Here is a 14,505-nt window from a genome sequence, read left to right as displayed (position 1 = left end):
GGGGTTGGAGAACAACTCGATGCTCACGAGCCACTGGTTGTGGATCTCTGAATTAGAGGTTGTAGAGTGGCTACAGTAAAGTTGTAGAGTGGCTATAGTAAAGTTGTAGAGTGGCTACAGTAAAGTTGTAGAGTGGCTACAGTAAGGTTGTCCTAGTGGGAGGCTACAGGCTCTGTGAATATAATGTTCTACAGACTAGTTATGGTGTCATTACATGGATGTAAATTCCCAGCATTCCAGCTCCTGTAAGTCAGCACCGTTTAGAAGGCTGCAGCTTCAGCTGTTTGTCCAGCTCCATTGTGGGAGACTTATTCCAGATGAGCATGAAACGGCACTTGTTTAAGGAAGAAGCAGTTATAGACATAGCTGTCATTATATAAAGGGCACATACACTGGCAGTGCCAGCCTCCATTTCTCACTTTTAATATAAAGGGGCAGTCATAGGATGCTTAGGAGCAGTGCCAGCTTCAGCTTTCCCAATCTCATATGCACGGTATTGGCAGAGCCATCCTATTCTCTGCTTACTCCCCGAAGACTTTCCAGAATCAGTGCCAGCCAGCCTTTCCTTGGGCTCGTGTACACAAAACTGGCACGGGCACCTTCTGCTGCTGTTAAACTACAACTCACAGACAATAGCAGTTCCAGCCCGGGTTCCTCTCGGCAAAATTTCATTTCCTGGTAGGGTTAACCCTTCAGTGCAGAGTGCATTCCCAATGCAGTCGCTTAAAGTAACCGTTCAGTGTAAAAATAAAAACTGGGTAAATAGATAGGCTGTGCAAAATAAAAAAATGTTTCTAATATAGTTATTTAGCCAAAAATTGTAATGTATAAAGGCTGGAGTGACTGGATGTCTAACATAAAAGAACAGAACACTTCTTCCTGCTTTTCAGCTCTCTAACTCTGTGTTAGTCAGTGATTTTAAGGGGGTCCACATGGGACATAACTGTTCAGTGAGTTTGCAATTGATCCTCAGCATTCAGTTCAGATTCAAAAGCAACAGTTATGCCCCTCCAAGTCACTGATTGGTCACTGCCCGATAACCAATCAGTGGAAGCCAAGAGAGCCGCAAAGTAGGAATTGTTCTGGCTATTATGTTACACATCCAGTTACCTAGTTTTTATTTTTACACTGAACAATTCCTTTAACACCCATGGTGTATTAACTTGACTTGTCTTGCCTTATTGTAAACTGTGCCTTTAGGGTTTCGGCATCATTTCCAGAGAATGAAAAGCAGGAACCCGAGAGACTGGTGTGTTGTGTGTGTGATCCCGGGCGTTGAGGTTGCTGAGCAATGTCAGGGTACAGCTGACTGGGGATGAATGTGGTGAGAGCAGTTGTGATTGCCCTTCCGTTAGAGTGTGGCGAGAAGCCTTCCTCACCAGGTAAATCCATGTCCCTCGGCAGTGCTACTTGGGATTTCAGCGTGTGCAATAAACGTCTCTTTTTCTCCCTTTATTTTTCATTTAAGCACTCTCTCCCCTTTGCACTCTCGCCTACCTCAGTATCTGTCTCATTGTCCGGTCCATTCCTTTTCTCCCCCCCACCCTCCTAATTTCAGCCCCTCCTCTATTCCAATCCCTCCTTCATCTCCTCTCCCCTTATCAGTTCTGTTCTGTTTAGTTTCCTAGCATCTTATTCTCTCTCTCTTTCTCTGTCTCATGTCCTCTGCTTTCTCTGGGCACTGCCAGCTTGGCTGCCCCCGGATCTAGCCCGGGATAAGTTGAGAGATTGGCACGTATGGGGAGTTCAGCGTCCTCCCTTGCGGCGGAGCGTGAGACAAGCCATGGTTTCAGTGGCACTGTGTTGCCCGGGCTCAGAGTGCTGGGATGGCACAGAAGTGGGGCCCCTGAATCTATATGGCAGGGAGCAGTCATCCCTTGGTACAGGACTCTCAGGTAAGAGGGCATTCTGTGCCTGGTGTTTTCTGCTGTGCTGTGTGTCTATGCCCGCTGCTCTTTATCAATGCCTGCTCAGCTTAATCCAGTGGGGCTGCCATGCTGATTATGTGTATGGGGGTCTCGCCTGTAACTCATTAATGTTATATTTGGTCTAGGCAGGGGGTCAGCACTTCTCAAACGGTCCCTTCCCTTTAAATGTGGTCTTGGCACATTTAAAGGGAAAATCGTTGCAGATTCCTTATATAATGAGGCTGTGTCCAGCTGTCCCATGCTTTAGGGCAATCTGTGTGTGCGCAGCTACACCACCGTGAGAACACCACCACCACTTGCTGACACCCACATGTTTTCTCAGAAGATCCCCTTAGTGCTGGCTGACCGGAGAGACTGTCCCACTGTGTGGTTATATAATGAATGAACTGCCCTTCATGTAAAGCCCCGTGGGACCATCCCACCCCCACCGGCAAGAAACATCCTTTGTTCTGCCCAAGGATACACTCATACAGTGCATAAGAGCACCCACAAACGCTACATACGGTAATAGTCTTGCACATGTTACTGTAGTTATAACACCCTACCCCCATATTTAATCTTAAAAGGAGCAATCTGCTTATGCTGAGCTGTAAATGTGCTTGCGCCAGGGGAAAGTGATCATAAGCTGGGCACATGGGTGCATCCACATGGGTGCATCAGGTGCTCTCCTATCACAATGTGTACACCAAGCACCCACCAGGACAGGGATCCGTCACCTTTTAGCTCTGTAACTATTAGGAATGCACAGAATCCAGGATTCTAGCACTTGAGGGTTCCAATTCAGTATGGTATTTTCTCCAAATCTTTTGTGGAGGGTTCCATATTAGGTGCATCCCTAGAAACTGTAGAAGTCCTACAGTCTGGTGCAATACATTGTTCCAAAAAAAGAAATCCAAAGGCACACAGGACTAATTGCAAGCAAGAGTGCCTTGCGTGTTTAATGCGGAATGCAATGTTTCAGGGTCACACCCCTTTATCAAAGCGGTGTGACCCGGAAAAGTTGCACTCTGCATTAAACATGCAAGGCAATCTTGCTTGCAATTAGTCCTGTGTGCCTTTGGATTTCTTTTTTTGGAACATCATATGTGAGGCAGCCGAACCTCTACCTTAGTGCACCAGGTAACTTTGCCTTTATTTGATTTAGGGTGTGCGAGAGTCGACTTTGTTGCAGCAATATATTGTTCACCCAGAGTGTACACAATGCTTTGCATCCGTTTATATGGGATCTGTTATGAGTTGCCATACCATAGCATAAAAGATAGAAGCACTGGAGGGCCACGAATAGTGGGCGACCCCATTCTTATCTGCACAACACAAGGGAACGTAACAACACCCTCCACTGAAACTTGCCTTGTAATCTCGTAGCAATGTACTTGTATGGCTTGTGCACACTCAGCATGCCCGGGCATGGAAAGCCTGTATCTAGTTGATAGCAGGACTGTGTGTGCTTAGCAAGTGTTTGCCCAGATTAAATCCTCGGGCCAGGCAATTTTTATTGAGTAGCGATAAAGGCTCGGAAATAAGTTCTTTCCGCTAGGTGCCTAGAAGCAGACCCTGTGGTTGGAAGGGGTGCCAGGAGTTTAGGGCCCCCCGTGGGGCTGTAACTAAGGAGCAACTTTAATTATCTTGGTAGGCTAGGCCAACTGATCAATATTTTGGGGCCTTAAATTGAATTTGCTGTGGGACCCTGTAGCATCTATTTATGCTACAGATGAAGGGGACCCCTATGTGCGATGTGGTACAAGATGTGACCGCTTGCACTTTTGACTTCTCAATATGAAACTGCAATGCAAATCTATAAGCCACAAAGCTGAGGTTTCATGCTTCAGTAGCAAGGTGAGGAAATCATCATGCGTGTGCCTCAATAACGGCTACCATTGCAACCCCAATTCTTGCTGGGATCTTTTGGGTTCAGCCCCCTTTATTGCCTGCACTACTAACTCTGACCTCAGAGATGTGCCTTCTTCTCTTCTGCACTTGCCAGGCAAGCCAATACTAATAGCGGCTGTAGGACTGGAGTTGTAGTACCATAGGAAACGTATGGAAACTATATTACCCATATATATATATATATATATAATATATATATATATATATATATGGGTAATATAGAGATATTTGCACCTAGTCGAGGAGCGGTATGTTTGGGGCTTTGGGAATGGATGGATTTCTGAGCCATGCTGCATAATGTGTCTTGTTCCCTAGTGAAATAGGGCCTGGTAAGGACAGACAGAGGGAGGCGAATAGCAGGTCACACACTCAGATTTTTCCTTTGTGTTTAGATATGCCATAACAACTCCCCCTATTTAAATGGACTGTCTGTATTGCCATCTCTGACAACATTGCCTTTCTTGTGTCCCTTTTATCCCAGTCTTTCTTAGATCCCACTCGTGTCTCACGTTTTTATCTTCTTTTTTTTTATTACTTCTAGGCTTCCAGACCCCATGGCTGCCTCCTTCCCCTACAAAGAGTGGTCATGTTGCCGTTGCACTTTCCTGAATCCTGTTGGGCAGCAGCATTGCTCCATCTGTGAAGCTCCACGCCAGAAGCCCGATCTCAACCACATCTTGCGGCTCAGCTCTGAGCAGCGTTGGTCCTGCAGCCGCTGCACCTTTTCCAACTTAACACCCACCAGTCCTTCATCTCCTCCAAGTAACTGTAAACTCTGTGGTTTCCTGACCCCATCATCAGTTCCTAATGGACTCCCTGGGATACCCCAAGCTGAAACTGGATCTTCAGAGCAGGAGCCAGAGCCGAGTGATGAAACTGCTTCTATTCTCTCCTCTGCTGGGGATTCTGGTTGGAGTTGCCCTCGGTGCACCTTGCGCAACACCCCAGTGTCTAGTTCTTGCTCTGCGTGTGGGGGACCACGTAAACTTTCCTTGCCCAAAATTCCTCCAGAGGCTCTAGTTGTCCCAGAGATTGTCCCTCCTGCTGCTGCTTTCCAGGGCTCTGAAGATTCAGGCACTGCTCCTCTCCGTGAGCAAGACTCTTCCCGTCCTCTCCCTTCACTGCCTCTTTCCCCTGGCCCACATAATGCCCCTGTTCCTAGAAGCAGGAGAGAGGTGGCACCCGATAACCCACTCTCACCTTCTACTTCTGCTCCCGTTCGCCTTCCTAAACGCCTGAGTGTTTTAGAAGAGGAGATGCCCACGGCTGAACAGGCACCCACTCCTACAGAACCTTACAGCCCAGATTCTAGATGGACATGCGGAAAATGCACTCTGCTTAACCTACTAACTGCCAGCCGATGCCGGGCCTGTGGGGCAGTGCGGGGAAATGAAGGTGAACTTGGCATGGGTGGGATGGATGTTCTCCTTTCACCCTCTAGCACAGGACTATTGCCAGTTTTAGCACCCCGTAAGACTCAGTGGGCCTGCCCTGCCTGCACCCTACTGAATGATAACGGAGTCACGCACTGCGCTGCCTGTCACACCCCCCAGCGATATGTAACGCAGCACCATATGAAAACGCGGGTGCTGCGGCGGAGGGAGAGTGTCCGAGCAGAGATACGGAGACAGACTGATGAAGGAGAAGCTAAGGAGCTCTGGGAGAACATTGTCAGCTTCTGCCGTGATGTAAGTGATGTTTGCCCAGCAGTCAGATTACAGATGTTGACATACAACAACATGTATTATATATATAGCAGTGATCCCCAACCAGTAGCTCATGAGTAACATGTTGCTCTCCAACCCCTTGGATGTTGCTCCCAGTGGCCTCAAAGCAGGAGCTTATTTTTGAATTCCAGACTTGGAGGCAAGTTTTAGTTGTATAAATACCAGGTGTACTGCCAAACAGAGACTCAATGTAGGTTGCTAGTCCACATAGGGGCTACAAAATGGCCAATCACAGCACTTATTTGGCACCCCAAGAACATTTTTCATGCTTGTGTTGCTCCCCAACTCCTTTTACTTCTGAATGTTGCTCATGCTTTCAAACGGTTGGGGATCCCTGATATATAGTATCAGGCAGCTATAACACATTGTGCCTAATGGTGGCTTTGCTATATTGCTGCTACTATTTGTATAGTATTTGTGTGTGTATATATATATATATATATATATATATATATATATATATATATATATATATATATATATATATATATATATACACATATTTGATATGTATGAAAGCACTCATGGCCACGATCATCAAGCATATATCAAAAGATTTTTATTCGTGCATGGTGTATCAACGCGTTTCGGCTCATTGATATGAGCGGATCGTTGAGAGCCGAAACGCGTTGATACACCATGCACAAATAAAAATCTTTTGATAGATCGTGCCCATGAGTGCTTTCATGGACTGCTGTTGATATTTGGGATAGCACCGGGCAATTAATTATTTGAATGGTGAGTGCCGATGAACTCTATTTATCTATCTATCTCTATCCCAAAGGACAGCACCACTTGCCATTAAGCTACCTGGTAGCGCCCCTGCGCAAAGACATCCAGTGAATGTATAATGGTAAATCTATAGTCAGCAATAACGGTCTTGCAGTGTGAGAAAAGCAAATTGTATTGTTGCATAGTATGTATAACCAATGTTTCGGTCCCCATCGGGGAGAAAGGTCCTGATGGGACGGAAACATCGTCTTTTCTGCTGATTCACAAACAGGGACATAAGGATTTAATATGTGTGTATATATATATATATATAATCACGAAGAAAAAACCGCACTCACAGGTCTTGTCAATGGTGAAAAAAGAAAAAACTTTTTTCTTTTTTTTCTTTTTTCACCATTGACAAGACCTGTGAGTGCGTTTTTTTCTTCGTGATTGTTATGCCATGCTATAACCAGCACCCAGGCAATTAGACATAAGGATCAAGAGTGCACCACTGTGGACTTTATATATATATATATATATATATATATATATATATATATATATATATGTGTGTGTATATAATATCCATTGGGTTCATGATAGAAGTCATAGGGCTGCTGAATGGCTTGGCTGGTATATTACATTCAGTATATAAAATACAGCATGTTTGTTCTCCTTTAGAGCTGGTGAAGCATCCAGTTGAGTATAAAGAAAAACCTTTCCTGTATAATTGCATTCATGCTCATGACTCATGCCATATCACTTGTCTCTACAAAGTCATTAGCCACACAAAGCATTAGCCAATTAATCATTTCTACTCAAATGGATTTTAGTTATTGTAGTGCATGGAGAAACCTTCAGCAGAGACAATATGGCAACCCCTTGACTTGAAAACATGTAGAAATAATCTCCCGTTTTGAAGTCTGGAATTCAACCCTAAAGTTAAAACCCCTCTACCCTGCATAGACCCCCCTCCCTCCACCCCCAGCCTAGCTGATACCCCGGCAAATGCCCCATAGTCTTTACTTACCCCTCCATGCAGATTCTGTCCAGAAGAGTTAACAGGCGCCATCTTCAGCTGCTTCGGAAATCTGAGACTAGCGCTTTGGCAATCTTCATGAATTTCGGGACATGCGCAGTTGTTGTGAGGCAGAGAATTGCTCCAACTGCACATGCGCCGATACGCTGGTCTCATTCGAAGAGAAGAAGATGGCGCCCGTGAACTCCGCTGGACAGAATCTGCACCGAGGGGTAAGTAAAGACAATGGGGCATTTGCCCAGGATATCAGATAGGCTGGGGGGGAGGAGGGAGGGGGGTAGGGTTTTTTAACTTTTGGGTTGAATTCTTTTTTACGTAGACTTGAAGAATGGGAGATTATTTCTAGCTGATTGCACTGCTGGGGCAGTATCTTTACGCTTGTACCTCTGCTCAGGCAGTATCTATGCATGAGAACAGCTACACATACATACAGATACAGAATGTAAGATTACTAGGGGAATGGTGATTTTATTGGATGAAGAATATGGTTGCACTGAAGTAAAGATAAGATGTAGCTTGTTGCTCTGAGGACAGTACAGCAGCTCCAGCTCTCTGAGAAAGTTGCAAGGCAGGTAGTAATTGCTCTTATATGTCTCATTATTAAAGGAAAAGGAAATAAATACTTAAACAGTAGATATATCAAATTAAGTGGCATATTAAACAATCTTACAAAATAATAAATATTGTCTTTTACATTTTTTACCTTGAACCACCATTAAATGATGGTCTGTGTGCTGCCTCAGAGATCACCTGACCAGAAATACTGCAGCTCTAACTGTAACAGGAGGAAGTGTGGAAACAAAAGACAGAATTCTGTCTGTTAATTGGCTCATGTGATCTAACCTGTATAGTTTGTTTGTGTGCACCGTGAATCCTCGGATCCTGGGGGGATAGTTTTCTATTTACGATTACCCAATGGCACATACTACTAAAAAAGTATATTATTATGAAAATGGTTTATTTACATGTGAGCTGTTTTATGTGATATATTTTTTATAGAGAACAACAGTGTTCGGGGGGGTATAGTTTTCCTTTAAAGGAGAATTCAACCATTTTAGCAAAAAAAAACCTGTACCCCCCACCCCACGTAGTACCCCCCTTCCCCCAGCCTAACTGCCGCCTGGGGAAATGCCCCTAACTTTTTACTTACCCCTCGGCGCAGATTCAGGCATCGGAGTTCACTGGAGTCATCTCCCGGGTCTTCGTGTCTCCTTCTGGCACTTTGGCAATCTCTGTCCATTTCAGCGCATGCGCAGTTGTTGTAAGCCGGTAAATTGTTCCAAATGCGCATGCGATGCTACGCTGGTCTCCGTCTCAGCTTACCTAAGACCTGGAAAATGGCTGCATGGAACTCCGATGCCAAGGGGTATGTAAAAAGTTAGGGGCATTTCCGCAGGGGCATTTCCTCCCCCCCCAGCAAGTTAGGCTGGGGGGGAGGAGGGAGGGGGGTCTATATGGGGTGAGGGGTAGGGTCTTTATTTTTTTTTTGCTAAAGGTTTGAATTCTCCTTTAAGGCACATTATAGAATAGGAGAATACAACTGCAAATCTTATACCTACAAATCCATACATGCTCTCTCCACTAATCGGATCCCTCTGTTTAGACACAATACCTTTCGGTACAGGTATGGGATCCGTTATCCAGAAACCCATTATCCGGAAAGCTCAAAATTACGGAAAGGCCGTCTCCCATAGACTCCCATTTTTTTAAAAATTATTTCCTTTTTCCCTGTAGTAATAAAAAAGTAGCTTGTCCAAACTGAGATATAATTAATCCTTATTGGAAGCAAAACCAGCCTAATGGGTTTATTAAATGTTTACAAGATTTTCTAGTAGTCTTAAGGCATGAAGATCCGCATTACGGATAGATCCGTTATCCAGAAACCCTGACCATTGGTCTGATTCTCCCTTCTCTTCACTATTTCTCTTCATGAGTCTCATGTTCTTCCATAAAGAAGCCCTAACCCTGTCTCATCAGCCGTTCTCTCTTATCTCTACCCCACCACCTGTCTCCCTCCCCCCCGTGTGGCTGCTCACTCCTGACAGTTCTCCTCTTACCTGTCCCCATCCCAGAACAAAGTAAATTTTGTGGATGACAGCTTCCCCCCCGGCCCTCGCTCTGTAGGCTTCCCGGAATCAGACAGCGTCCAGCAGCGGGTCAAGCAGTGGCTGCGACCGCAAGAGATCAACTGCAGTTCCTTCAAAGAGCGCACCGTCAAGTGGACTGTGTTTCGCACCCCTCGACCGTCCGACATCCTGCAAGGGCTTCTGGGAAACTGCTGGTAAGAACAGCCAATGATCTGCATTACATTTGTTTTAAAACACAGTTGGCTTGATGGGGAACATTGTCCTGAGTCTTGTAATCCATGACAACCAATCGGGTTTCAACTGACCTAGACCATTCATAGCTGCCTATTGACTGGTTGCTGTGGGTAACTGGATTGGATTAAATGGCTACTGTACTACGTAAACCCTTCCTGTTATCTGTACGGCTCTTGCTGTGTTGCCTGAACTGTAACAATATCCCCTTCATTGGCTTTGCTTACCAAACTGGCACTGTAACTCTTAATAATTAAATGAAACAAATACCCCTCCCTTTCTGTAGTTTAACTTTATGACTGGCAGTTCACAGAGTATAAACCATTTTACCCCTTGCAGAATTTAATCAGGTGGCCACATTGCTGCTAAAAAAAGCCCCCAGAACACATCAGAACCTAATTTTGACACATTGGGACATGGCACCTTTTTCAAGTACATCTACATCTATCTATCCATCAGTCCATCATCTAGCTATCCTATCTATTCTATCTATCCATCATCTATTCATCTATTCATCTATATCTATCTAATCTATCCATCCATCTATCATCCATCCATCATCTAGCTATCCTATCTAATTATCTATTCATCATCTATATCTCTATCTAATCTATCCATCTATCATCCATCTATTTATCATGTATTCATCCATCCATCATCTAGCTATCCTATCTATCTAATTATCTATCCATCATCTATCTATATCTATCATCCATCCATCAATCTATCATCCATCCATCATGCATTCATCTATCATCCATTCATCTATCATCAATCTATCCGTCCATCATCTAGATATCCTATCTTATCTAATTATCTATCCATCATCTATTTATCTATCTATCTATATCTATCAATCTATCATCCACCCATCTATCATCCACCCATCTATCATTCACCCATCTATCATCCACCCATCTATCATCCACCCATCTATCATCCACCCATCTATCATCCACCCATCTATCATCCACCCATCTATCATCCACCCATCTATCATCCACCCATCTATCATCCACCCATCTATCATCCACCCATCTATCATCCACCCATCTATCATCCACCCATCTATCATCCACCCATCTATCATCCACCCATCTATCATCCACCCATCTATTATTCATCCACCCATCTATTATTCATCCACCCATCTATTATTCATCCACCCATCTATTATTCATCCACCCATCTATCCATCCATCCAACCATCTATCCATCCATCCAACCATCCAACCATCCATCCATGTGCCAGCGTCTTGCCCAGTTGTACTTATTATTCTGATAACGTTGAGTCCAGACACTGGAGCACCCACCTACCACAAGGAGCGAAGGAGTAGCTTTTCATGATGTCGGTTTAGACTTTGTAACAAACATAACAACCACCTTTGCTAACACTATGAACTGTGCCTTACTACTGAGTAATGGGTAATTTGACTTTATCCTTTCTCATTTGTCCAGGTTTCTGAGTGCCCTGGCGGTCCTGGCAGAGAGACCAGAGCTGGTGGAGCGGGTAATGATCACACGGACAATCTGCCCTGAGGGGGCCTATCAAGTGCGGCTGTGCAAAGACGGAACATGGACCACAGTGCTGGTGGATGATATGCTTCCCTGTGATGAGGCTGGATATCTGCTCTTCTCCCAGGTGCGTCCAAGTGTCGCCTAACACCCCTTGACATTCCAGCTGCTTGCATAGCATTGCATAGGAACCACTGTACCACCCAGCACCCAGACATATCCCGCTATCACCAACAACTTATAATTGCTCATACCAGTCATTTTTAAATGGAAGGAAGCCATTTTTGCTGTTTGTTTTTAAATTTTTCCTTGAAGGAAAAGTAAACCTTTTGCTCCCAGCCTGCAGCTGAAAACGCTAAAATAGGATAGCTGAAGGAAAGTGCATTTTCTTTAAGTAGAGACAAAAAAGAACACAAAAATTGCTGATTAAAGCAGGGACAGATTTTGTCTGCTGAAGCTTGTGATTGGTTATGGGAGGCTTTCTCTTATTCTGACAGATTTTCCAAGTCTCCAAAGATATTTTTCGTAGTTGATTTCGGTGTTCTGCTAAAGGTATACAGACAGTAGCAGCTGTGACTGCTTGAGCTCCCTGGCAGTTTCAGTTTACAGCAGCCCCATCCTATCTTGATGACTGGAAGGATACTCCGTAAACAAGATTTTCTCCTATTCCACAGCTAGTAACATATGTTGCCTGCAGTGTCTCCACCATCCCCCCTGCTATTCCTACTGTGCCAGCGAAAGCCCGCAGCTTCCAGGGCTGTTTCCTCTGCCTCGGCCCACTGTCACTAAAATACAGCACGGCCATGACAGATGTGGGGCTTTATAGTTTGACCAGCCCTAGCCTGAAATATGATTTGTAAGGCAGGGGTAGCTTTTTACCCTGTGCCTTGTGTGTAGTACTAGTAACATAGTAAGTTAGGTTGAAAAAAGACACGTCCATCAAGTTCAAACTTTAACCTTCCTAACTGCCAGTTGATCCAGAGGAAGGCAAAAGACCCCATCTGAAGCCTCTCCAATTTGTCTCAGAGGGGATAAAATTCCTTCCTGACTCCAAAATGGCAATGGGACCAGTCCCTGGATCAACTTGTACTATGAGCTATTACCCATAACCCTGTATTCCCTCACTTGCTAAACACCATCCAACCCCTTCTTAAAGCTATCTAATGTATCAGCCTGTACCACTGATTCAGGGAGACAATTCCACATCTTCACAGCTCTCACTGTAACAAACCTCTTCTAATCGGAATGAGTGACCTTGTGTCAACTGGAAAGACCTACTGGTAAATAAATCATTAGAGAGATTATTATATGATCCCCTTATATATTTATACATAGTTATCATATCTCCCCTTAAAGGAGAATTCAACCTGTGGGGGGAAAAAAACCCATACCCCCCCACCCCAGGTAGACCTCCCTCCCTCCTCCCCCAGGGAAATGCCCCATACTTTGTACTTACCCCTCGGCGCATATTCTTCCAGCGGAGTTGCATGCAATGCATCTTCCGGCTCCTCGGAATACAACATTTATTATAGTGTTTATATTCATTAAAGGAGAATTTAACCCCTTTGGCGCTAAAATCCCTTCCCCCTCCCCTGTGTTGCCCCCTCCTCCCCCCCGGGCAAATGCCCCTAACTTGTTACTGACGCCTCCGTGCAGTTCCTCTCCTGTTGATTTCACGGCAGCCATGTTCGCCCGTGCGCTCTTCTTCCTGTATTTGCCGGCATTTGGTGGTGCATGCGCAGTAGAGGGATTTACCGGTAAGGATCTACTGCGCATGCGCCCGAAAGTCATGAAGTTTCCGATTTCTTTTTTTCCGTTTCGATTTAATATGATTTTAAATGACAACCATTTCTGTTCTGTTTTTAGCTGATAACTTAATGCCCCAATCAATGCTCTGAAGGGCAGCCCTAAAGGCACTAAAATTAGCTTTTTTTTAGTGTGAGGTGTTGATTGGATCCTCTGTTCCCTAAACCAAATACGCAGCTCAATTGAATTCCTTTAACTGAGACAGGGGCAAAGACTCCATCTAATAATGCTCAATAGGAAACATGGAGTTTCTCCTTATACAACAAAATGCCAAACCCTTCGTTCAAGGTCTCTCTTGCTTCTTATAAGACTTGACTTTCTGTAGATCCCAAACGGCAGTGATCTTATAGCCTACACTGTTGAGAAGCAATGTTTTTTACTCTGACTGTTCTGCCTGACAGGCCAGACACCTTACAAGTCATTCATAACTTCCTCCTCAGCAGTGACTTTAAAGGAATAGTAACATCAAAAAATGTAAACTATTGTTTATATAAATAAACTGCTGTGTAGCAATGGGGCAGCCATTCAAAGGAGAAAAGGCTACACAGCAGAGAGCAGATAAGCTCTGTAGAACATAATGGTGTTATCTGTTATCCACTATTTATCCTGTGCCATATAGCCTTTTTTCTATGAACTATAGTAGAACTATAGTAGTGTTTCTGAAGCAAATACATCAGTTTAAACAGTGCAGGGCAACACTGCATTATATTTTTATTACTTTAAAACGCTTTTATTTTTTGGTGTTACTGTTCCTTTAAGAAGTAGGAGCTGGACCCTGACTTCCAAACACCTTAAATCAGGGTCCATAATAGTCACCCACTCCTGTGATTCTTGATCCCCTTGATTTAATGAAAGGGTTATTAACAAAATGCCCTACTTATGTTATATACTGTGTTTCCTTTCAGGCTCAGAGAAAGCAGCTGTGGGTGGCTCTCATTGAGAAGGCTCTGGCAAAGCTCCATGGCTCCTACTTTGCTCTCCAGGCTGGCCGTGCCATAGAGGGACTGGCCACGCTGACCGGAGCTCCCTGTGAGAGCCTCATGCTGCAAGTCAGTTCCACGAATCCACGGGAGGAAACTGTAGACACTGATTTGATTTGGGCCAAAATGCTGAGCTCTAAAGAGGCAGGGTAAGTGTGTGTGGGGGGGGGGATGAATATACCGGGTATATTTATCAAAGAGTCTACACTCTCCATTCATTTTTATGGGATTTTTAAAGGCCTATTTAACAAATGGTGATAGTGAAAGTTCACCATTTGATAAATATGGCTTTAAAAATCCCATAGAAATGAATGGAGAGAGGCGGTTTTTCACTCTGCAGACTGTGGAGACCTCTAACTTCACTCTTTGATAAATATACCCCATAGTCTCATGTTTGGTGTTTGTTTTATTTCAAAAGCAATATCGATACAACGATGTGCAATATGAACTGGTGTATTGAAGCCCTTTAGTAGTTTAGTATTCAGGTGTCTTCAGTGCCGGGCCACGCTGGGTAGGCGCCCTAGGCAGGCCCGGCAGTTGCGGCGCCTGTTTAGTGTGCGCCTGCGGGCATTTGTGCTCGCGTGCACA

The 14,505-nt window shown here is 44.5% G+C and overlaps 1 protein-coding gene across 3 annotated transcripts in view; it reads left to right on the top strand.

The window, feature by feature from the left end:
- Positions 1-14,505, top strand: part of capn15.S (calpain 15 S homeolog) — a 47,339-nt gene that overhangs the window by 18,683 nt on the left and 14,151 nt on the right. The window contains exons 1-5 of one of the 3 annotated variants that reach the window (XM_018239237.2): positions 1,126-1,895; positions 4,360-5,506; positions 9,344-9,579; positions 11,075-11,258; positions 13,843-14,066. In XM_018239237.2, the coding sequence (XP_018094726.1) occupies positions 1,738-1,895; positions 4,360-5,506; positions 9,344-9,579; positions 11,075-11,258; positions 13,843-14,066 (1,949 nt within the window). In that variant the 5' untranslated portion in view covers positions 1,126-1,737. Of the gene's footprint in view, positions 1-1,125; positions 1,896-4,359; positions 5,507-9,343; positions 9,580-11,074; positions 11,259-13,842; positions 14,067-14,505 lie in introns of those variants that run through there. The other 2 variants (XM_018239238.2, XM_018239239.2) reach the window with 2 other exon arrangements.

This window comes from Xenopus laevis, chromosome 9_10S, assembly GCF_017654675.1.
Source record: "Xenopus laevis strain J_2021 chromosome 9_10S, Xenopus_laevis_v10.1, whole genome shotgun sequence".
Lineage (NCBI taxonomy): Eukaryota > Metazoa > Chordata > Amphibia > Anura > Pipidae > Xenopus > Xenopus laevis.
Note: the sequence above shows the minus strand (reverse complement) of the source record. Positions and strands in the feature narration are given on the sequence as shown.